The sequence below is a fragment of the Oryzias latipes genome, chromosome 4, assembly GCF_053564925.1.
Source record: "Oryzias latipes strain Hd-rR chromosome 4, Olatipes_Hd-rR_3.1".
In the NCBI taxonomy this organism is placed as follows: Eukaryota; Metazoa; Chordata; class Actinopteri; order Beloniformes; family Adrianichthyidae; genus Oryzias; species Oryzias latipes.
Window position 1 is genome coordinate 29,756,624 of NC_136240.1, and position 24,996 is coordinate 29,781,619.

At 40.1% G+C, this 24,996-nt stretch overlaps 2 protein-coding genes across 2 annotated transcripts; one reads left to right on the forward strand and one right to left on the reverse strand.

Annotated features, from left to right (window-relative positions):
• Positions 1 to 2,715: 2,715 nt before the first annotated feature.
• Positions 2,716 to 10,936, reverse strand: plpp6 (phospholipid phosphatase 6). The gene is made up of 2 exons (XM_004068174.5): positions 10,468 to 10,936; positions 2,716 to 5,783 (listed from the first exon to the last, which is right to left on the reverse strand). The coding sequence occupies exons 1-2, from the start codon at positions 10,934 to 10,936 to the stop codon at positions 5,410 to 5,412; spliced, it is 843 nt and encodes a 280-aa protein (XP_004068222.1). The 3' UTR covers positions 2,716 to 5,409.
• Positions 10,937 to 11,091: 155 nt separating this feature from the next.
• On the forward strand, positions 11,092 to 16,230 carry prdx6 (peroxiredoxin 6). Its single transcript, XM_004068172.3, has 5 exons — positions 11,092 to 11,823; positions 12,860 to 13,016; positions 13,488 to 13,631; positions 13,937 to 14,083; positions 15,967 to 16,230. The coding sequence occupies exons 1-5, from the start codon at positions 11,732 to 11,734 to the stop codon at positions 16,090 to 16,092; spliced, it is 666 nt and encodes a 221-aa protein (XP_004068220.1). The 5' UTR covers positions 11,092 to 11,731; the 3' UTR covers positions 16,093 to 16,230.
• Positions 16,231 to 24,996: the final 8,766 nt, after the last annotated feature.

Sequence of the window (24,996 nt, forward strand, 5' to 3'; positions counted from 1 at the left end):
AAAGTCTTCAGTTGCTTGTTCCAATTCTGCTCGTAAAGTCTCTCAGTTCCAACAAAAATACCAGCCAAAGCTCGTCTTTAGCGGTTTAATTTTCCCCAGGATCCGGTGTCAGACCGTGGAACATGTGAACAAAACAATGAAGCTAGGAGACGCTAGTCTGTCTGCCACTACATCTCCCATGATGCATTGGGTTAAAGTGACAGCGTCTCAGCGCACAGTAAGTCTCTCCTCTTAAACGTCTTGAAACCACAACGAACACACATCAAACATTTTTCAAATCTTTTAACTTAACTTTTATTACATCTTTTAGAAAAAAACAGCTGCAGATTGTGGAGGGGCTATAGATCAATTCAGACTATAAGTTTCTTCTTTTTTTTAATTTTTGGATGCTGGTGTGCCGCGGGACTTTTGTCAAGGATAAAGTGTGCCGTGGCTCAAAAAAGGTTTAAAAACACTGATCTAAGGGAGTCAAAGTGCTTTACAGAAGAATGAGAAATTTGAAAGCCCAACAAGATAACCACTAAACAGTAAAGATGCACTATAAAGCGTAAAATCATGAGAAATACCTTTAACAAGATTAGCAAAGAGGGGTGCAGAAAAAAAGACTTTCACTTGTAGATTAATCTAAAGGTTTGTACCCAGAACTTGTGCTATGTTGGTTTGTCTAATGTCATCAGCACTGCTGCTCCAGATTGCATAAAAGCAAAACGCTGTTTCACTCTGTTTAGTCCTGATCAAGACCAAATCAGATTATGACCATAAAATCATTAACAGGCTGGAGTGTGGTTTTCAGGTCTAATGTAAAACGTTGCTTTTTCTGCTACCTTTCTTTGAAGTCCTGTTTTGTTTAACTATTATTGTTGTTTTTTTCCTGTCTTCTGCAAAACTTTTACATCTTTGTAAAAGTAGTTTTAGATTTTACTGTCAAGATTTGATTCTTTCGAGGAAACCACACATATTATTCTTAAGTGTGCACCAGAGGAATGCCTTGAGGCAAAAACAAAAAAAAAACAGCTTTATCAGCTGTTTACATTTCAGCAGAATACTCTCATGCTCAGAATGTCAAGTTACTGTTATGATGTGGGCTGTGCTTTGCTCCAGGGCAGAGCATGAAGTATCTGTTAAGTTTTGTCTCAGGAACTCTGCTTTATGACTGCAACACTATGTGCACTTTTAACTCACAAATCATAATTTATCCATGCATTAAATTTGTGCTGATGCTTATTTTTATAAAACCCACTCTGAACCAGAACTGCTAGTCTCCGCCTGTGTTCTGTTCACTCGAGTAGATAAGGAGGGGTAAGGGGGAAGCCCAGCCATTTTTTCTCTGCAAAAACCATCCAATTATTTAATTTTTTCAGGCCATCACATTTGGCGGGGCAGTCACAGAATTTAGGGGGCATTCCCCCGCCTGCCCATGCCTTCATCAGGCCTTGCTGCTGCCTCCATTTGCATGATTTCAGTCCTTTCCTATTCTGACATGGATCTTGTTGCAGGATGAACCCCTGAACATAGGTGCAGTGCAGAAGTAGAACTACATGTTGCTGCAGAATGATGTGGTAACCGTGTTGGCTCAGGTTCCCTCTCACGCTGTCAGTCACCCACCATGAATCTTACAAAACAACTCCATATCATTACACTTCCCCCTCCATGTTTCACAGTTGATGCTACACCCAGTGGAGCCATCCTTTCACCCATTTTTTTTACAAAGACTCTGCACGATTAACCAAAGATTTCAAACTGCGAATCATCGATCATCATCATCATTCTTGCAGTCTTTCACAGTCCAGTGGGTGTGTTTAATGGCCCGAGGAAGCCTGTTCAGTCTTAGATTCCTTTCTTGCTGCAACTCATCCTGTCAGCCCAGCAGCTCAAAGTCTTCTCTTCACATTTCCAGTGACCACAGTTAAGCTGTTTGTGAAGCTTTAGACTTGTAAGCTGCCTAATATGCAGGTTTTAACTTGCCTCGTGATTCACTTGTGACTTCGGTTCCGTCATACCTCTTACTGTTTGAGATCCTTTCAATTCTTAGTTTTGAGGCTAAAAGTAACTGTTCTCACAGACACTTTGACTTTCTTTCTCTTTCTGTCAGTAAGAAAGTCTTTTCCATTGGTTTTTTTTTTTCCCCTTTTTTTGCCATTTTTTTCAAACAACACACTAATTTTAGCAGAATAATATTTAAGTTCATGAGGATTTGGCACCACATTAAGTTCTAAATTTAAAAAAAAAGTTCCTGTAGAAATTACTTTTAAAACTTATCAACCATTGTTGCACATAAATAGACTCAAATTGTTCATTGTTAAATTGTTGAAAGGCCGTCTTTGTTTTAAATCTACGGAATTTTTAATTTTAAGTTATCTTTATTTTTTTTTTAACCTTTTGCAGTACAAAAATGAATATTTTTTGGCATTTCAAGTTCATTTTTTGGACCATTTTGAACAGAAAAAAGTTTACTTGAATAGTTTAGAGATGTTTCCCTTCTATTGTAGTTTTTCAGCTTTAAAGGATACATACTTAAGCAGTTAGAACATCCCAAATGTCAGCCAGTGAGCAAATATATTTCTCCCTAATGAGGCACATTCGCCTCTGTCCTTTTTCGTGTTCTGCTATTTTTAGTGTGAAAGTAAAACATAAACATTTCCTCTCTTTAAAAAAAAGGGTGGATTTCCTGGACTTATGTTACAACAGTAGGTAGATAATCATGAAGGAAGTCGGTCAAGTTTCTTCCCATTTTAATAAGAAATGATCACAACTGAAATCAGAGAATATCTGACAGCAGCTTTAAACCCATCTATAACGGCACAGAAGTTACATCACCATGTAAATATGTCCAAAAATCATATCGGCACAATAAACACAGAAACATCTATCATACATAGCAGGCATATTACTGAGTGTAGGAAAAAATGCTGGTTTGATGTGCAGAACAGAATAAGGTGACTAGGATGAAGAGGTGCACAGACAAAAAAAATAAATAAAGTTTCATTTTCTCACGTGTGATGTGCAAAAATCACTCCAACCAACAAAGATCTAAAGTGACAACTTTTTTTGTTTAACACTAACAATTTCATTTGGTTTTGAGACATTTAAAAAAAAAAAGTTTCTAAACTAATTTGGTCATAAACTCTATATTCCAGCCTATTGCTATTGTTTTTTTATTACCCAAAAAATTGCAGTGGGAAGAAGAAAGAGGACACAGAGCGATCAAAGAATGAAAGAGAATAGAAGATTACATCCCTTTATCTCCCATTTGATTCAATCAATTAACACAAAGCACATTTTAATCTTGATGAAAGCAAAGCAGGTGGAAAAAAAAACATCCAAACAGAGCGATCTTGTGAAAAATAATGTAAACTAGCAGGAGCCAAATGTTCCAGCTCAAGCTGACTGCTGGTATTCTAGATAGTGAAACTCTGCTTAACCCATCAGAGAGCAGGGAACTCATGCAGGATGGAAACAACAACTTTGAACGTTGTAAAGGCAATATGAAGCAAGACAGGAAAACCCCTAACTTCATGGGATTCATATGATCATAAAATAACTTCAAGTAAAAATTGTGTTTTATTGTCACAATAGATTATTGTTTAAAATAAACTCTTGAATACAAAGGTGTTTGGGCAGCAGCTGGAATGACTTTAAACCAATCATTTCAATTTACAGATCCAAAAAAGCATCTCTTTCTCTGGGTAACAGAACCGGTCTGCAGGTCTACTTTGGTTGTCGTGACATAGAAGAAAAACAACAATGTGACCCTTTTGGCAGCTTGACAGACTATTGCACAGTGAAATCAGTGAAATTCTAGGCTGTATGTGAGGAACTATTACATTCACCTCAGCACATTGTCATCTAAGCATTACTTCCTGCATAATGTGACACTAATGCATAAAATGCGCCTTAAAGGCTGAAGCTGCGTGGATTCGTAAAACCATGTTTGTTGTATCGTAAATGTAAACATAGGAAATATCTACAGGGTCCTCGGGAATGATTTCACAGTTCTGGAATGACGCAAGATTCGGAATAACAGATGATATTTTTCCTTTCAATAGTATCTGATGCTGTGACTCGTTTTCAGTCGCTTCTGGAAGCGAGCACAGTCACACTGCATGGCGCCATCACTTATATTCCAATATTGCTCTTTTTTTTTTTTTAAAGATTATCAGTGTAAACTATATATTATTTTCCACAAATAAAAACAACTGATGAGAATAGACAAGAGGTCTGTGCTCAGCTCATGCTGAAATTTCAATTTCCTGTTTTGGTTTTTCCTTTTTTTTGGAATCTGATGCTTTTTTTTGTTTTTTTTTTAACACAGAACAAGAAAAGGTTGAACATTATTCCATGCTAAATACATCTACTTTACTGTATAAAAGGCAAAAGCAGCACACTTTTATGGAAATCTACTCAGCACTGACTAATGAAATTCCACATAACAGTCGTTTGTTGATTTTTTTCTATAATTTCATGTTTTTGACAAAAATAAGAACACTGATAAGTTTCATATTGCTTAGAAGAAGATGAAAGCAGAAATGTATCCTGCTGCATATAATCATGTGTGCAGCAGTGACAAGATCACAGACTTCTACTGCCACCAATCTTCCGAGGATAAGAACCAGTGAAGATGACGTAAAGCCGTTACGCAAGACTTCATGCGCTGTGGGTCTAATTGGAGACCAAACTGCTGCCAGTTTTACCAGCGGTAAAAAGTTGCAAAGTCTTCAGTGGAGTACAGTACTTTTGTACGCATTTACAGCATAGCGAGAAAAAACCTGTAGTTTCTGCCAGCAAACAGTCTGCATGCAAACATCTAAAGCTTTAGTGCAGTATTTGCTTGCTGGAATATTAGAGATAAAACATAAACCTATTTTGCAGAAAATGACTACCTCAGATCAGAACTGCACTGATAAAAGTACATTAAGTACATTTTTCCACTAAGGAATTTAGCTGTAATCTTGTGATTTAAAAGCTGCACCCACAGCCTCAATATTTCAGTGCATTTGGTCTAAAAGTGCATTCTGGATCGAAACATTTCTGATAACAAATGCAAAATCATTTCGCTCATGGAATTTATCTGAGCAGATAAGATTTGGCTGATGATTAATTTAAAAAAAAAAAAGGCCGAACAGTAAAAACAGTTAAAAATATTCATATATTATGTGTGAAATACAAACAAGGACAAAAAGATCGAAAGAAAGAAATCTTCATGCGAGGACATGTCCTCCACAAATCCACTGAAAGCTTAAACATTGAACTATTTGCTTAGTGCCTTTACTACGGATGCCAGAATTCTCGGTTGACTGTTCAGTTTTAGAAGAAAGGAACAACATGTGTTTAAGAAAAATGAATGAATCAATGTGAATGTAAAGAACAAGAGAAAGGTGTTAGGATAGAAATATCCTCTTTCTGCAGGGCTCAGTTTAAAACGGTTTGTCCCAGCAGCTCTTGTAGAGTTTCAGTCGACAGCCACATCATCTCCACTATGTTGTACTGGAAATAGCCCATCCAGAAGCCAAACAGCACATCAGTGACATGGTGGCGGCCCAGCAGCACACGGCTCAGTCCCACCAGAAGCACCCAGAGGACGACGAGGACCCTCAGCGGTGCAGCCAGCACCAGGTGGACCAGCAGGAAGCGGCCACACATGGCGGCGCGCGTTGCGTGGCCAGAGGGGAAGGAGAAGCGGTCCACAGAGAAGGTGGCAAACATGTCCATTCGATTATGTGCTGGACGGCGGCGGCGCACCACGGCCTTAACGATGCCGACCAGGACGAGGTCCAGCAAAAGTCCTATAGGTGATGAAGGTGAAGAAGAAGAGTTAGAGGGGATGAGGACACTACAGCCACAAAAACATGCAGCCTTGAAATCAAAAAGACAATCTCGCCTGGATTTAACAAGTCTTTGCTTTGGCGCCATCTGGTGGAAACTTTAGGAAAAGTGAAAAGCCTCACACTTCATCCTATACCTAGCCCCATTAAAACTGGAATAATTTCTATTTAGGATATTACAAATGAATCATCTTAGATCAGGGGAGTACGACCGGGGACGGCATCCTGCTGGCTTTTCAGAAAACCAACCTTTCTGCTGATGATTACCTGGATCAGGTGTGTTTGGCCACTAAGATGCTGCAATAACAGGTAAAAAAAGAATGTCAGCATGGAGCTTAACACCTCTTTCCTAGAGTAATCCTAAATCCTTTGTAAGCAGACTTCATTTAAAAAAAAAGAATCAAATAAGCAGCTGATCCAATCAGCTGTGACTCATTTCAGTGTCCTGTAAGCCATCACACTATCGGGCAGGATCAGGTCACACATTTAAATCAATGCAACTAATGTGATCATAGTTCATCCTTCAGTGTTTGCTTCCAGCTCTGTGCGGTTAACTGCATGTTACACTGAGCAGAGGCCTCTGAACAAACTACAGGGTTTCTACACCAAGTTCCTGTGGATTCAAGGAGACCACAAGTAGAGAAGAATTTGAGGAGCGAAGAAACAAATCAACAGAACAAAATGTCATTGTGTGAGTTTGCAACCATGAAGCCTCTCATTCCTACAAGAAGACGCACTGTAAGAGCTTTAGACCAGTATGTTTTGTGATTACATTCAGCATTCAGATGGAACTTTACAATTATGCTATAATGATCAAAAATACCTTTTTCGACTTCATATGTCCTGAAAATATTGCTAAGTCTTTAAATTTGGTTATTTGTGACTTAGATAAACTACACTTCTACTTTCTTTTGAAAGAAAAATGACTATTTTGGCAGTTCCTGGAAGAACTTTACATATTTAGCATATTAACTGAGTAAAGACTTAATGTATTTATCATTTTTAAAATTGAACACGCATCAAAATGACAACAGGCATGTCCAAAGTCCGGCCCATGAATTTAGGCCGAATGTGGCCTAAATTCAAATTTGTCCCAGGCCCATGGTTTCTGTCATCAATTCAATTTTCTTTTAAATATTTTCTTTATTTTATTTCTTGTCTTCAAATATGAAATTGGCAGTAATTTTGGTTTAAAAAATGTATGTAGATGTATTTCTGTTCATGTGAAGAAATAAAACTATCCCAATGCAACAAGAATGTCATTAAATACTTCATTTGTATTTAATGTTACAATGAAGCCTCGTTCCACTGAGCGGTACGGTTTCGAATATTCCGGAAAATTCATGTGAGCATTTCCGCTCAATGGTGGACCATCACGGCGCATGCAGGGTGTAGACCGATTGTGTGCCTTTGTGTCATAATAGTGCGACTACAGCAAAAGAAAAGCTATCAACAACAAAAAAGGACATCATCCAGCAGATCCCTTGTTTCCTGCTTGGCTTTTGGTATTTTCTATATACAGTGGGACAAAAAAAGTATTTAGTTAGCCACCAATTGTGCAAGTTCTCCATCTAATAACGATGAGAGAGGCCTGTCATTTCATCATAGATATACCTCACAATGAGAGACAAATTCACAAAAAAAAATCCAGAAAATCACATTATCTGATTTTTAAAGAATTTATTTGTAAATTATGATGGAAATTACGTATTTGGTCAATGACAAACAAGCAAGATTTCTGGGTCTCACAGACTTGTAACTTCTTCTGTAAGAGGATCTTCTGTCCTCCACTCGTTACCTGTATTAATGGGACCTGTTTGAAATGGTTATCTATAGAAAAGACACCTGTCCACAAACTGAAACAGTCACACTCCAAACTCCACTATGGCCAAGACCAAAGAGCTGTCTAAGGACACCAGAAACCAAATTGTTGACCTGCACCAGGCTGGGAGACTGAATCTGCAACAGGTAAGCAGCTTGATGTGAAGAAATCAACTGTGGAAGAATTTATTAGGGGGCTCCCTGCAAGAACTCACCCCGTGGGGTCAAAATGATCACAAGAACGGTGAGCAAACATCGCACAACCACATGGGGGACCTAGTGAATGACCTGCAGAGATCTGGGACCAAAGTTAAAATGTCTACCATCAGTAACACATTACGGCGCCAGGGACTCAAATTCTCCAGTGGCAGACGTGTCCCCCTGCTAAAATCAGTTCATGCGCAGGCCCGCCTTAAGTTTGCTAGACAGCATTTGGATGATCCAGAAGAGGATTGGGAGAATTTCCTATGGTTAAACAAAAACAAAATAGAACTTTTTGGTAAAAACTCCACTCGTCATGTTTGGAGGAGAAAGAATGCTGAGTTACGTCCAAAGAACACCATGCCTACTAGGGTTGTGCCGATACCATCGTCCATGGTGATGGCTGACTGACCTCACAATGGAGAGACACCATCATGATGCCACGCCCCTGCCACGCTGCAAGTCGACACCATAAGCCGCGGTTACATGTGCAAAATATCTTGATCGGATCAATGGTCAGATTAGAATTTAACCGTGTACATGGGCCCAGAAAAACTTATTCCGATTATAACAAACGTTCACATGGGTCACATTCGCACTTGCGCAGTAGGGTTTGAAATACCGGAAGAGGAAATGAGTTCCGCTGTAAACATGGCAAGCTGCCACATACATAGATATCTGGCAGCTCGGTAACACACGAGATGATCTTCTAAACGTGCTTTTATTATTGTTACGGTTACTATGAAGGGCCTGTTCGCTCATTTTAAGTTTAATCTGTGTGGTCAGTGCTTTTTTTGTGGAAGAACGGAGCCGGAAATAGCCAGGGTTAGGAGAGGCTAACATGCGCTAACAACAACATTAGCCCTGTTTGATAAACATAAAATCCATGCAGGAAATGCTGAAATCTGCAGCTTGGCTGCATGCAAATATGTGGGAATAACATCAGCCTTTATTTTGTCGGGACACGACTGGAAACACAAATCCATGTTGATTGTTTGAACAGTTTCTAAGGACTGAGCGACATTTCTGCTTTGAAAAACTCACACACCGCCCCAAAGCCGCTGTGTGAGCTGACGGTCCGAACTCTGCCCGGACACACACACTTTTACCGGAAGACCCGGTTCACCTGAGTTCGGTAGCTCGTTCAGCTAGAGCTGCGGAACGGATCGCAGTCTGAAGTCTCCCACACGTAACAAAGCATCCTCCCTTTCCCTCAAACACAAAGCTATGAGTCCGGCTGCTCTGCTCAGAGACACGGTCGCTCAGTCCACCGGTCCACCTGACTAATCAAGAGCGGGAGCGAACTACTTCTTTTCCATTTTGTTTGTTATTTTTTTTTGTTAAAGTCACTTCCCTCAGTTTATACTGGACATTATTATTGTCATCGCGGACGAGTCATTAGTTAGGAACTAAAATAAATAAAGTAATAAAGTAAAATAACAAATAATAATTATATAATAACGAGAAATTAAAAACGCCCCCCCCCCAACGATATCATCGGCCATCCCGGTGTTTTACTGTAAACATCGTCAACTGCCAATGTAAGGGACATCGCCAAACTCTAATACCTACTATAAAGCATGGGGGCAAAAACATCGTGTTTTGGGGCTGTTTTTCAGCAAAAGGGCCAGGGTGACTGATCTGTGTAAAAGAAAGAATGAATGGGGCCATGTATCATCAGATTTTGAGAGAAAACCTCCTTCCATCAGCAAGGACATTGAAGATGAAACGTGGCTGGGTCTGTCAGCATGAAAACGATCACAAACACAGTGCCCGGGTAACGAGGGAGTGGCTTCTAAAGAAACATTTCAAGGTCCTGGAGTGGCCTAGCCAGTCTCCAGATCTCAACCCCATAGAAAATCTTTAGAGGGAGTTGAAAGTCAGCGACAGCCCCAAAACATCACTGCTCTAGAGGAGATCTGCATGAAGGAATGGGCCAAAATACCAGCTTGAGAAAATCTAGTGAGGATTTACAGAAAACATTTGACAGCTGTCATTGTCAACAAAGGGTATATAACAAAGTATTAAGTTGAACTTTTCTTATTGACCAAATACTTATTTTCAACCATAATTTACAGATAAATTGGTGAAATTAGACAATCTGATCTTCTGGATTTTTTTTTCATCATTTTGTTTTTATCATAGTTAAGGTACGGTGAAAATGACAGGCCTCTCTCATCTTTTTTTAAGTGGGAGAACTTGCACAACTGGTGGCTGACTAAATACTTTTTTTCTTTAATTCAGTGTGTTTGGTTTCTGGCCACTTTTCCTGCCCTAAAGTACTATCTAGGGTCTGAAGTCAAAGCACACTTATTCAAACAGGACACGAAACACCATACGGTCTCCAAGACTTATCTGTAGCACGATGCCCAGACAAACTGTTTCAATACGCACTCATGGTTCACAGTGGGATCCAACCTTAAATCAATCTATTGACTTCTGAGCTTTTATTGTGGTGGGGTCCTTGCAGGTGTACTTCCTTCGACTTGTTAAGTGGAAAGATCTTTTAATAGCACACTGAAATGAGATTAACTTTTGTAAACAAGTTAATTCCACGTGAAGGGAGGATGAGGAAAGTTATTCCAGAAGGCTGCGTGAGGAAAAAACACAAATGTTTGTTTACCTATTAGAAGGTTAAGCATGACTCCTTGTCCTGCAGCACTGTCACTCTTGTACAAACAGTATACGGTACCAGCCAACCATGGAATGCCGTGTCCCGAGACCTCAATCAGTTTCATGACGGGTCGCACACTCCCCCAGGACGAGTCCTCCTTGGCGCACACCCCCAACCGCTTCGACATCCACAGGTCGATGGCGAGCAGGGAGCTGAGCGCGACGCGGATGAGTGAAGGGTTGAGCCGTATGCCGTCCTCTTCAGGTGGCCCCGAGGCCGTGGAGGAGTTGGAGCCACGGCGCCGAGTGGGACTTTCCGACGCTCGTAGACGTGCGGTGGTCGGGTCAGAGCCCTGGCGCTGGACGTGGAGCGGCGAGGACCGGTTAAGCGGCTTCGTCAGCGACATGAATTCAAACGAGCTGCCGCCGGGCACCGGGCTTCCGCTTCGCGCAGAGTTTTTTGCTTTAGGAGAAGGCATTTGACCGTTTATCTGCGGTTCCGTGCGTGAAATTATGCGATGAATCCGCTATGGTCGTTTTGTGGCGGATTGGGGAGCAGGTTGTTTCCAATTCAGTTCATCTCCTACTACACCGGAAAGCCGCCATTTTTGTTTTTCTTTCCGCAAAGAACTTTGGGTAAATGCCTTAAAGTTGCAAAGGAAAATACGTAGGATACTTCTTATTTTATTTTTATTTTCTTTTGCGTGTGTGTTTTACTGAAACAAAGCATTTTTATTTACAAATAGTACTCTAAATTAAATTTCTACATACATATATATTGCTGCACGTACATTTATAAAACACAATCGCCCCCTCACAGCGCTGCTAACTAACAACTCATTAGATATTATTAATAGTAAAAGAAAAATATTTTTGGTTGTTTAATACAAACATATAACTTTTATGTTTTGTTTACATTTCCATTTTTATTTGCAATGTGCTATTTTCTGATTGGGTTCTGCTAGACGTTTGTGGTTCTTTCGCAAAGAACCCTGGGAAAATGAGTTTCATTTAATATGCAACTTATCAGATACAACTAACAGGTTTAAAAAACATTTTTTGATTCTATAACATATGAATATTCATAGACATAATACAGGTACGTTTCGTTTCTTTTGTTTGTTCGTTTTTTGTACCCTTATCTGATTGGTTACTGGTGGACGTAACTACGTAAGGTTTTTAGCCCCGCCTTATAGCGTTCATTCATATTTGGCAGTGAACCACAACATCCTTTCTGCCCTGTTTGGTAATCGAGAACCATAACTCGGCTGACCATGCCAGGAATTCTGCTCGGAGACGTATTTCCCAATTTCGAGGCGGACACCACCGCCGGGCGGATCAAGTTCCACGATTTTTTAGGAAACTCGTGAGTGCGCACATTACACGAGTATATGATTATGTGCCGCCTGCAGTTCAGGAGTAACCGCTAAACTTGAGGATAAACCAAAAGGGAAATAACGAGATCTTCTAAGGGGGCTTTTATTTGACTATGTGTTGGACTTGGTAAAGCCGGGGCGATGCCGCGAGCTTCCATAACTTTTTTAATTTTTCGTCTAAAGTAGTGGGTGGGATTATAGGGGGCATTTGAGGACTACCACAAGCAACTCAGAACCAACTCAGTTGCTGCATTTCTGCAACATCCGGGTTTGTCCATTGAACCCTGTTCCGAAAGTCGTGCGGTTTTTTGTTTGGATGAACCCGAACCACCGTTAGTACCTGCTGGCATCCCCCCCTGAGTCCAATCCTGTTTGGACCGGTCTGTTATGAAACAGCAGATCACTGGTTCCACATGTTCCTATCAAAACAAGAGTTTTGTTGATCATTTATGATGATAAACACACTTGTACTCTTTCAATCGTAAAAGGATGTGATATAAAAAGCTTTTTTTTTTTTTTTTTCTTCAACAGCCATCATGTGACTAGTTAAGCTGTGATCAGGTGGTAACCACGCTGCTTTAGAAGACCATCTTGTGGTTTTCTGGTTTCACTGTGTTTAAAAAAAGACAATAGACTTGTTGTTCTCCAGAAATACAAATGTCATCCTTCTCTTTTCTATTTTTGCTTTTTTTTCCCGCCCTGGGAAACCCATCTGGATTCAGTGACAGCTGTCGCTTCTGCCTAGTAATGCTGTGCTCTTTACTTTTAAAGTTTTGTTTCTACTCCCATGCTCTGCACTTGTTGTTAAATAATTAATTTCAGTACATAGTTTAAATGGAAACCACCTTTCAAACACTTCAGATGAGCATTTAGAAAATTTGATTTACTGCAAAAGTGAAATATAAACCTATTCCTAGATTTTTTTTTATTTTTATTTTTTTTTTTTATTTCCAAGGTTGCTGGATGACGGTGATTGCACAAATACGGCTCTTGGGTTTGTCATTCAATAAGTGTTCTTATCTGCAGATGGGGGATCCTGTTTTCCCACCCGAGGGACTTCACACCTGTCTGCACCACAGAGTTGGCCTGTGCGGCCAAGATCGAAAACGAGTTCAAGAAGCGAGGCGTCAAGATGATTGCCTTGTCTATTGACAGTGTTGAGGACCACAAACATTGGAGCAAGGTTGGAGAAGCACCTACGCTGCGGTTAAACTCTTCCAGTGCGTGCACTGTGCTTCTAGGTTGGAGGAAACGCTTACTTTAATGTGAACGCTTCGACAGCTGTCATTAGTCAGTGCACTGATTATCATTTGGTTAGGTTCCTTCTGTGTACTTCCCCACCATATCTCATATCAAAGTTCCTTTATTTTGACTAGAAAATTCTGCTTCCTTCCTTTTTTTTAGGAGCTACATTCTCTAAAGGCTTTAGTTATTTATAAAAGCAGTTTTCATCCAATCAACAAAAAAAATGCTTTGACTTTGCATTTAAAGTTTAACAGCACTTTCAGTATTTTAGCTTAAATGTATTCTATTTAACACAGATATATTTATGTTAGGTTATAGCTAATATTCTGACCTTTTGACCTTAAAGACCTTTCAGATCCCAACTTTTAACAGCCTATTAAAGCTACGCTTGTTTCTTTGTTCCACACAGGACGTGATGGCGTTCAACGATGATGCTGGGAGCCCTCTGCCTTTCCCCATTATTGCTGATGATAACAGAGAGCTGTCGGTCCAGCTGGGCATGCTGGACCCTGATGAAAAGGACAAAGACGGCCTTCCTCTCACTGCTCGCTGCGTAAGAGAGCCGGTCTCTCATCCATGCATTCATTAAAGGCATAAAGTCAGATTGGAATAAATAAAAAATAAAAACTCTTTATTTGGAGCTAAACTTCATTTTTTGAATATTCAAGATTGAAATGAATGAGAATTTTCCTTGATTGAGTAGAATATCGTGTTTAGTCTTTAGTTATTAAGCCTCCCTGTTCTTTAAAACATGCTCCCTGAATACCTAAAATGTAAAAATAAACTGTAACCTCTATTAATTGACATGTTTCATCATAGATCTTGATACATGTGTCGTCTGGTTTGATTCCCTCTCAGGTCTTTGTGGTTGGTCCAGACAAGAAGCTGAAGCTGTCCATCCTGTACCCCGCCACCACAGGGAGGAACTTTGATGAGATACTCAGAGTCATCGATTCTCTGCAGCTGACTGCACAGAAGAAAGTCGCCACGCCTGTTGACTGGAAGGTACACCTTTGAACCATGGACTCCTGTTTATGACAAGTCTATTACGAGGACAACGGCGGTCATAAAGCTACTTTTGGCTCCTCTCTCCTTGTGTGGGGCGTTACGCCAGGGGGATTGGCTCTCCTTGCGATGGGGCCCAATGCTGCGGGGGGGCTGGGGGACGGTTGCCTCACCAATCAGGGGGTTAGTCTGCCAGCTGTCCCCAACCTTCCCTCAGCCTGCGATGCTCTTAGGGTGTCAACTACTTGGCAGTGGCACCCCCTTCCCATGGTGGCTACATGGAATTGGGCTCTTGATTTTAATTGCACCTTAGACGTGTAGAACCCTTGTTAGGGGGGGTGCTTGGACATCAATTTTCTCTGCAATATCAAAATCATCCAACTGGGTGGAAGACCGCAGAATCTGGCAACACTGCTGGTAGATGCGCTTCCTTGTTTGGCTCCTCTGTGACACGCCGACACAGTGGCTGTATTTCCTGAAGCAATTCGTGCACAGACACAGGGTTTCACTTTATGAGCTCGACGCGTGAGCCGACACACAAGGTGTATATTTGAATAAACCCCTTTTGTAATTGAGACTAAACTTTTATTAATTAGATTTGTAACAGTTTTTTGTTGGACCGGACGGAAAAGAAAAGGAGAGAAGAAGAAAAGGGTGGGGGGAGGGGGGTAATTATACATCATAAAACACCAAGTTGCTGGAAGTTTATAATCATTACTGCCAGGTTTAGATGTACAACAAATCTAAAATGGGCGGGCGGGGCTTGTCCTTACACACATACACTTAAATGTTACAAACATACCTGTCTGCTCCAATAATGCTCACATACAAACAAGTCAACATGGACATTTTTTATTTGATTTGAAATGGTTTATTTCAAGCAATCACAGCAATTTGCTAGAAAGGGAGTAGAGGGAAGCAAATTTATATAATCCCACCCCTGATCTACCGTGACCATTTTTATTGAATGATTTATCATTATCCGGTTCATAACTTTTTATTAGATATCAATGCCTTACCAACACAGTTTCAGGTCATTAGGATTGCTCAAGTATCAATAAATCACATGACAATGATGAATCACTTAATTATTATGTAAATTAGACACAACTCTATTTTGTATGTTAACATACCACTTACAGATGAGTTTTCTAAAATATATTCAGATTATTTTCATTGGGAAAAATCATGATTATGATTAAAAATAAAACTATATCAGAAAATAAACATAACAAATCATGACTTTTTGGAGCAAGTGAAGTGCTATAATTAGAGATCAGTCACTTTAACCATCTTCAATAATTGATTAAACAATTTTATTATTATTATTTTAAGGTAATGCTGTGGAATAAAAAAGGGTCCATATCCTGTCAATTGTCCAAATTCCATCTTCTGCTGATTAACAACCGTTCTTCTGGGTTTAACAGAGCTCTTTTCGCTGTAATGTCTGCAGACTTAAATTAAGGTCCTTTTCCTTCTGCAGCTGTCATCAGATAATGTTCACACACCCATACTTATGCCTTTAGACCAACCCATGTGAAACATTTTATTCAGTCGCTCAAACTATTTGTGCAAAGGTGATATAGCACCTGTGTTCAAGTTAGTGTTTCTGTTCTTCTGAGGTGGATGATGGAAGGAAAAAGAAATGGGGGAGAGTGCCCAGTCATCCCCACACCAAGGCCGTAGTGGTACCCCCCCCCCCAACACCCGCACTGTAGCAGAGATGGAGGACAACATTTCTTTTAGAAAAGTATCAGGATAGAAATGCCCAAAACTTCAAAACATTCCTAATCAGACAGTTTTCAGTCAGTGCTTTGTCCATATTACACTAAATGCACATCACATAAATTCAAACCTCCTTTCTTGTTGACTGTCTCTTGCAGCCAGGTGATAAAGTCATGGTCATCCCCTCTCTCTCTGATGCTGAAGCTGCTTCCCTGTTCCCCCACGGCGTGACAACCAAAGATCTTCCTTCTGGAAAGAACTACCTGCGTTACACTCAGCCCTGAACACCTGCGGCTCTGGTGGAACCTCCGATGCTCGCAACCAATCTCATTCTATGATTTGGTGTTTCATATTGCTATTAAGCACACTGTCGCTGTGAAGTGCCTTGTTTACCTAAAATAAACCCACTTTTCACAGACGCATTTGACTGTACGCCTAATGTTGGTACACATTAAGAGCCGTAACGTCCTGCTCCAAAGCAGGGTTTCTCACCTCCAGCCCTCAGGACACACTAACCTGCTTTAGAGTAATCCTTGAAGACCCATGTGCTACTTGTTTTGTTATCATTTCTGTTCAACCTGCCGCAGGTCTGTGTTACTAATGTAAAGATGTCAGAGCAGGGGGACAGGCGCCCATGAGGCCTGGATTGGAGCATTGCTGCTCTAAAAGTTTGGTAACTAGTTCACCACTAGATGTCCTCCTTCAATCCTAAATGAAAAAGAAAATCTTCACTTCTCTTTTGCTGCAGGACTGTCTAGTTTCAATAGATGGCAGTACATGCATAGAGGTGAAAATGTGAAAACATCAGCCATCAAGGAAGTGTTCCTGTAAAGATGAATTATTAATTTCTGAAGTAAAATTTTCACCTAAATCATTCCTGTCAAATTGGCACCAATTTATGGAAGTCATCTGCATTAAGTAGAGGCTCCCACGCTATCATATTACTATGACGTTTAGGAATATGGTTGAAATTCTGCAGAACATATCCAATAACTCGAGTTTAAGAAATTAAAATACTTCTGATTAAGCCTGTTTTAATTGATTTGACCAGAAAAGCAATTAAGATGATTTAAAAAAAAAAAGTATTTGTAATTAAATACTTTTAGGTCTTAAATGTTTAAACATTTTTGTAACCCTTGTTCTACCCTAGGCACTTTAACGTTGGGAGTGGGGTCATCTAGACCCACTAGACAGTGCGCTGAACCTTTTCTCTTCAATGATTTGTGATCTTCACTGGTGTCCATGGATTACATGAAATCTTTCCACCTTTATCCACCTTTGTCATGGTAGGAACAACGCGTCAATGTAAGGGTGGGTTCATAGGATAGCACAAGGGTTAAGGTGCCACAGGAGCCACACCCGCGCTCCCTTTAAGATTTAGCCGCTCCTCTCTTTGAACCTCCATGGACCCGTACAACCCAAAAACTCACAGCACCCAGATGGGTCACCCCATTACATGGGTGCTTTCACAGTTTTTTTCCTAACTAAATTATAAAGAATGAATAGTTTTAATCAAATATCAATTATTGTATTTAAAATATTTAACATATATTCATGCAGAAGATGGTAAAAGCCCCATACTTTATAGCAATTGCTTTTAATGTTAGTAAAGATCCTCTTTTATCCAGCTGGACATAGTTTCAGATTCCTATATGTTCAAAACGCAAACCTTGTTTCTCTGGAGAGAAAAAAAGACAGTCAAATCAAATAAAATTCAATTTTCTTTTTTTTAATCCTCAAAAAATTTGATTTATTTTTGTAAATGGTTGGAGATTCACAGCAAAACCCTACCAAGAATTTTTTCATAAATTTCTGCACACCTCACATAAATTTTTTTTTTTAGATTTTAGAATTTTTAGATTTTGTGTCTTTGTGTAAGTGCCTTTACTTCTTTTTTGGTGTTTGAATTAGACCTGCATTCTAAAAATATAGGGAAAAATATTATTTTTGATAAACTAAAAGAAGTAACACTAAAGCTACAATGAAGCAAAAAAAAAGTATATCTCACCAATTCTGCAAAGTATCTCACTTAAAGAGAAGTGAGAGGTGAGAGACACAATGTTGAAAAATAATCCACGAAAACACAGATTTTTTAAAAGAATTTACTTGTAGAATAGTTCAGTAAATACGTATTTGTTCAGTTCTCCTCAGTACCATGTCAAAAGTTTCCAGTAGTTCATCAGGTTTACACACACTGTCGCCGCTGTTTTGGTCCATTCTTCCATGTAGATCTTCTCTACAGCTGTGATGTTGTGAGGCTGTTGCTGGGCAACATGGACTTTCAACTCTCACCACAGAGTCCTTATTGCAGGGGTGTCGAATTCAAATAAACAGTGGGCCAAAAAAAAAGAAATTCTGAAAGTCAGCGGCCAGAGCGGTTCAATGTTTATTGAGAATGTGCAAATGACTGTATTCCCTGAATATAACCTGAAATTGACACAGCCTGTGGGACATTTAACAACATTAATCATGACATACATTTTTAAAATGGGGTTTTTCATTTTTATCCACTGTTCCTTTTTAATGCAAACTTCACACTGCCTAACTGCAAGCAAAACAATAAAGAAAAAGAAGTTCATGTAGCAGCTAGGAATAAAAAGTGTAGAAATGACGGACATATTAAAGCTCAATACTTTATGTTGAACATTAACACATTTATACTTGAAACTGACAAAGCTCACGGGACTGTTTGTACCTAAAAGAACATTAAATATGAAGAAATTCAGCTGCACTTATCTTCTAAAGAATTTTCAACAGCTTTTCTGGATTTGTTTTCAGCTCAAAATGTTTTTCTAAAGGCAAGGAAAAGCCAGTATACAGTATAATTCTGTGTGAGAAAAAATCATAACGTCACAAAAATAGGAAACAAGAGTTAAAGCTCAGTTGACCGTTCTGCCTGAAGCTCACTTACATATATTGTGTGTTTCATTTTAGATACAACTTCATCAACGTTAGACATCAGGCCTTGGCCTAAGGAAACATTTGAGATCGAGTGTAGGCATCTCCTGTCTTATCTTCATCAAAAAAGACAAGGACTCATGCTGACAGTCTATCAGAATTTGCAGAGCATCAGCGCCTCGGTGGGCGAGCGTTGATTAAATATTGTTACATTTACAGGCTGTGTCCTGCCTATGGACCTTGAATTGACAGATGTGCTCTATTGGATTGAGGTCCACAGACTGGCTCAGCGTCTCCGAACCCTTGTCATGCTTTCTATGTATCCATTCATTTGTGTTTGGGATCTTTGTCATGCAAGAAGATCCACTCGTGTTTGATCCTGAATGTTCTCACTAATGGAAGGAAGTTTTTGAACCAAATCTCACCATTCATGGTCCCATTCATCCATTCCTTCATATGAAACACTCCTCCTGCCCTTTTGCTCACCTGTTTACATTTGATCTGGTGTTTTGGGGCACTTTTGAGCACTGCAGGATTGACATCATACCAATGTCCCATGCCACTATTGTAACCTTTGTTACTGTGGTCACAGCTCTCTTCAGGTCATTGACCAGTTCCCCCATGTAGTTCTGGGCTGTTTATCCATTGTTTTCAAGTTTATTTATATCCCACCGGGTAAGATCCTGCATGGAGCCCCAGGTGAAGGAAAATTGTCAGCTATCTTGTATCACTTCAATTTTCTAATAATTTCCTGCTTATCGTAGATTGGCGTTCAGGTAAACAATCTTGTCCCTGGTGTCCTTTGACAGCTCTTTGGTCTTGGTCATGATGGAGAGGTTAAGGTGTGACTGTTTGAGGGTGTGGACATGTGTCTTTATACATAAAACCAGTTCAAACAGGTGACTTCAATGTAGCTAACCAGTGGAGGATAGAAGAATTTCTTAAAGAAAAAGTAACAGGTTTGTGAGGAACATAATTTTTGGTTGTTTGTGGGAGTTAGAAACTTATTTTCTACATCACAATACAAAAAATACTAACAAACAACACGTTTTCTGGATTCCATGCATTATTTTAAAGTTAAAGTGTATCTATGGTAAACATTGCAGACCTTTCTTATCTTTTTAAGTGGGAAAACTTCCAGAATCAGTGACTTACAAAATACTATTTGCCATATGGAAATTGACTTTGTTAGCCGGCAGAAATACAAAATTATATGATAATTAAAACAATAAAACAAAGTGTTTGCTTTAACTCTTGACAAGTTACCAAAACCAAAGTGTCTGTTTCTTGGATAAATTCTCAAACTGTCAAAACTAAGGATCATATTAACCGTGTCTTATCTTAAGATGAGCAGTGATCCCACAGGCACACAATCCACCCCGCTCCCTTTCACTGAGGCTGAGGAATGCTGAGGTCAAATACAAAAGATGGGATTCCCCTTACATGAGGAGGGAGGCAAAGAGGCTGCAGGATCTGATTTTAAACATGCACTTGTGCTGTTGTCAAACAAAAATATGAAGGAATTTCTTTTATTTCTTCAGAAAGAAAATAGTCTTTAAATGTAAGGACAGAAAAATCCTCTAACTGACATGTTAGTCCATGTATCCATCAGGTCTATCTCGCTCTTTACATCGTCTCTATTTTGTCCCTTTCTCCTCTACGGTGCGGGTTTTTCCCCAGATGTCATCCAAAACAACATCCACCAGACGCTCTGCTCAAATGCATTTTTCAAATTCCACACTACAATAGGTTGTGCCAAAGCAGGAGATTTGCTTTGGGTGTCAGATGCTGGCCTAATTGCCCACTACTTGCCCCCCCCCCCCCCCCCCCCCCCCCCCCCCCCTATAGCCCTGTTCATATGTCAGCTTTCACTTGTGAGCTATAGAGCCAGCTCATTCCCCCTCGCCGCAACGTCTCGTGAAAATAATACCAACCCCATCCCAGCAAAACACTACACCAGCTGTGTAGTGTGTACAGATATATGTTTTCAGTGTGTGATACACACTGCAAACATATATCTGTGTCTAACAGCACACTTATGATCCGGCCTTCATAAACTCCACTTTCTCAATTCTTCCAGATCAGGTGCTTTTATGCACAAATATCTGGATGAGAACAGACTCCATAGGCAGGTTGGTATTTTTGTTGGTGTAAACAGTACATGGCGTGTACTTATATAGTGTTTTTCTACCTTGCTTTAAGGCCCAAAGGGCTTCTACAGTCATAGTACAGTTCACCCCTGCAAACACACATTTACATACTGGTGGTGGCTCCGCTGACTTACACTGACACGAACTCATAGCGAACAGAAACAATGTGGGGTTCAGTGCCTTGCCCAAGGACACATACACATGGGTTGGCAGGCCAGGAACCAAATCTATGATCCTTCAACAGGAGGCTGACCACTCTACCTCTGCACTACAGCCAAGCATGAACAATAAAGTTCATGCATAAAGTAAGTTTATTTGGTAAAAAAGACAAACAGGATTTTGACAAAATTCAAACACACAAACACTTTTAATCAATCAAAAACCTTATTTTGCAGGATGAAGCTTTTCTATCTCCATGTATTTTACATTTTTGGAACATATTAAAATAAAATACTGTACGCCTGATGGTAGATTATATTTTGCCTTGCAAAAAAAATTCTGATCACCAAACCAGTTTTCTATGAATAAAAATGAAACGTGTTTGTATTCAATCTATGAGTATAGATGAGCTGGGTGACCTCTCCCCTAAGTCTGACACACATTCAAGAGAGATTAAGCACATTTTCCTGGTCACACTGTTTTTTTTTGGCTAAATCTTTCTCTGCTTCAGCAGTTTTCTTTTTTTCTTGCCCTCTGTAGATTCCTGCATCCTCTTCACATATGACTAATTAGAAATCACAATCACTGCTGCTCTGAAACAGTTTTATCAGATTTGATCAGCATTTACACTGCAAAAGCTGAACTGAATCTAAGAAAGTAAAAATACCATTTTTAAAAACAAACGTGATCTTTTTACATCTTTCATTGTTTTTCTGTTGAGCGTGCAAACTTTTGCTGGTAAAGGTTTCAGTTTTTAAAGTTAAATTTCAGTATCTGGACTTAAGCTAGTAAGACTGAAGCAGCTGTAGGACATCACTCCCACTAAACACTGACTCGGTTATTTGTTTTTTTAAAGACCCACTCCAATAAAAATTATCCTTTTGCTGATTTTAACACGTTCTTGTGTTTTTTTCCCAGGACATAAACAAATACATTTAAACTTTAAAATGCATTTCTGATTATTTCTTTATTGAAATCATTGTCATGACAAAATGAATTCCCCCTTTCTTTTGTGCCCTTACCTCCCCCCTTTAACATCCCTCTCTCTTCTTTCCTGCTTTTCTTTTGCTTCCATTCCAATGTGTCCACTTGCAGATAAATAGATCCATGTATGTCTTCATTTTCCCCGTCTGGCTCCAAACTGTACAGCTGGATAAGCTGATATTGCTCGCCATTTTTGTTGCATCACTATTGTTAGGTTAGGGGTTTGGGGGACTAGCGGGACAGCGTGTAAACAAAGGGAGGCAAATTTCCGAAGAACTGTAACTGCTCAGCACAAACTATGTCCTAGAAACAACATGGTTTTTTTTTGTGCTAAAAATGGCCAAATTATAATAAAAAGACCTCTGGGAACACCTTTACGATACATGAAAAGTTGATCGGAGTGGGACTTTAAACAACATTTAGATTTATACAAGGATGAACTGTTTTTTGTAATCTGTTTTCAGTTCTTGTCACTAAAAAATGTTTTTTAAATCTTTTTAAAAATGAGATTTTAAAATCTAAGTTTTGACAAAAAAGCTGCATTAAAGGAGGATTTCTTGAGCATGAAAAATACTCCCCCAAAAGAGTGGAAAGTGCAGATCTCCTGTCGTTAGAAAGAGCGTGAACGCACATATGTGTTTATTGGTGAAAATGTGCTTTACCCTGGGAGAGGTCATTGTTCCCGTCTTGTGTGCCAGGCATTGACTTCATCACCTGAAGCTGCCCGTGACCTGCAGGTTAACAAGCCAGAGAAGCAGAGGAGTTGAACACGGCGCTTGTGAACGAGTACTCATACATCTGTGGAGCGATGGCTTGATGCTTTCCAGACGCGTTCCCCCCTCCTACATTGCCTGGCACTCTCCGCTCGCCCCGTCTCCCACACACTTGAACACACACATCACGACAAAAGCCCCCCCTCCCTCGTCTCTCAGCCCAGCATGCTTATCAACGTTCTTTTTGCTTCTTCAGCTTCCTTTTCCCATGCGTGGACAAAACAGCACACAGTCAGACTTTCGTTCCCCCCTCACCGATCTAAAAGCGCTGCAAAGACTAAGAGGTTGAGATAGAGGTAGACTAACTGAAAGACAGGAAGATGGATGAGCAGACTGAGGGTCAAACAGAGATGCAGATGGTGATCTCCCAGTTTGGCTGAGCCCTGAAGAACATTATTTGCCTCAAAGTGGACAGAGCTCTGGTCTAGATAAAGTCTGGGTCAGCAGGCCTTCCAATGGACAGACACACATGATAAAGGTGTATGATTTGGCTGCCCACAGAAACGCAGCTATTCCGATGGCACCTCGTAAATACAACATCCAGACAGGCTATTACAGCAGCAGGTTGAGGACAGTCAGAGCTCAGAAGCAACCGGATGATAAATGAGATGGTAAAGTTGCAGTTTCTCCTCTGGCTTATTTTCATCTCTCTCTATCAATTTCATGGCCTTTCTCTCGCTTTTTGTGCCATCTCCTCTTCAATAGTAGAGATGCATTAATCATCCGCCGCTGGCACTTCACCTGAGTAATGGCTAAGGGTGTCTGGGCTGTAAAGCAGCTCCACCAAAGCCCCAGGAGCTTCATCATGGTGACAGGGCAAATGGTTGCTGACACAATAAAATGTGGTTCTTTGAGAATTCTAATGCAAGGTGGAAGGAGTCATTAAATGCTGTCTAATGATAACAGACTGTTGGCTGGGCCACAAAACACAGACCTGCGGGATGGATGCTTAAGTGAATGTTCATTTGTGCTGCAGTCTCTTCTAGCCTTTTGTGAAAATGCTTTTAAATGCAACAGAGATCCAATATTAGAAATCATAGAAAGAACCTGAAGATTGACTGAAGATGGTCTCAACCATAATAACTTGAGCATTTCTGAATCAAACACGTTCAGGAAAAAGGCAGAGATGATCAGGCACCATTCATCGTTCAAGCCAGTATTTGTGTCTGCCAGAGATTTGAACACCAGGCAATTTGCTGCTGATGCTGACATGAGTAAATGGTCATTGGTGTACACTAATATGGCCGTTTTCTACCTTCCTCGAAGGTTTAAAGCGTTTTCCAGTCACAGTCCCATTCACACACACACACACATTCACACAATGATGGTGGCTCCGCTCCTAAACACTGGCGCCAACCTATAACCATCAGAGGCAAGGTGGGGTTCAGTGTCTTGCCTGAGGACACTTTGACATATGGGCGGGCAAGGCAGGAATTGGCCCCTACATGCTCCACAGTCACCAGTGACCAGATACATTGAGGTGAAAGTTTATCAAAGCTGACACAGAGACCAAAGTGATGTAGTCCAGAAGTAAATTTAGATCCAGATTAGCTAAAGTTAAAATTGAGGTAATTTTAAGAAAAAACAACAAAAAAAAAAAGAAACTAAGGCTTCAAAAATAAAGACCATGTTTCCAAGATCAGAACTGGAGACAGAGTTAGATCTTAAACAAAAAAGTTAATATAAGCATAACTTTGAAGTCAAAGTGCTGAAACATTATCAAGATGAATGGGGTTTAAACCCACTCCAATTAAAACGTTTTTTTTTGTGTGTTTTTAAAGGGCCTATACCATACAAAACCTACTTTTTGAGCTTTTAAGGCTATTATAATGTTCAGTTCTCACAAAAAAACAACCCTAAAGTGTCAATTTGATCCTTTCACGCATTTCTGAGTATCCTTCTAAAATTGTGTGCTATGATCACCATCCCTACCAACAAGTGGGTTGTCACATTATGACATCACAAAGTGTGGAACAGCCCCTTCCAGGAAGAGTCTACGCTGCCAGCACCGTCCCCAGGCTAACACACTCCCACTTTACCCGTAGAGATGGTGGTGTTGGTCAAAACGCTTTTGTAAGGTTCCACAAAATGCACATCTATCTTTGCAAATGTTTGGATGTTCTCTGTTTTCGTTGGCCAAACTCAGACAGGCTGCCGAGGTCGGCTCTAGGTTGACCTTGATAAATGGGCGGCACCGACAAGGAGCAAAACCGGTGCCTGAGAG

What these genes read in the sequence shown, in the direction of transcription:
- plpp6 (XM_004068174.5), bottom strand. Translation starts at nt 10,936, where the DNA reads ATGCCTTCTCCTAAAGCAAAAAACTCTGCGCGAAGCGGAAGCCCGGTG. An exon ending in CATGCTTAACCTTCTAATAG is followed by an intron (nt 5,784 to 10,467) that starts GTAAACAAACAT and finishes CATCACCTATAG; the next exon opens with GACTTTTGCTGGACCTCGTC.
- prdx6 (XM_004068172.3), top strand. Translation starts at nt 11,732, where the DNA reads ATGCCAGGAATTCTGCTCGGAGACGTATTTCCCAATTTCGAGGCGGAC. An exon ending in ACCACAAACATTGGAGCAAG is followed by an intron (nt 13,017 to 13,487) that starts GTTGGAGAAGCA and finishes TGTTCCACACAG; the next exon opens with GACGTGATGGCGTTCAACGA. An exon ending in CCACGCCTGTTGACTGGAAG is followed by an intron (nt 14,084 to 15,966) that starts GTACACCTTTGA and finishes TGTCTCTTGCAG; the next exon opens with CCAGGTGATAAAGTCATGGT.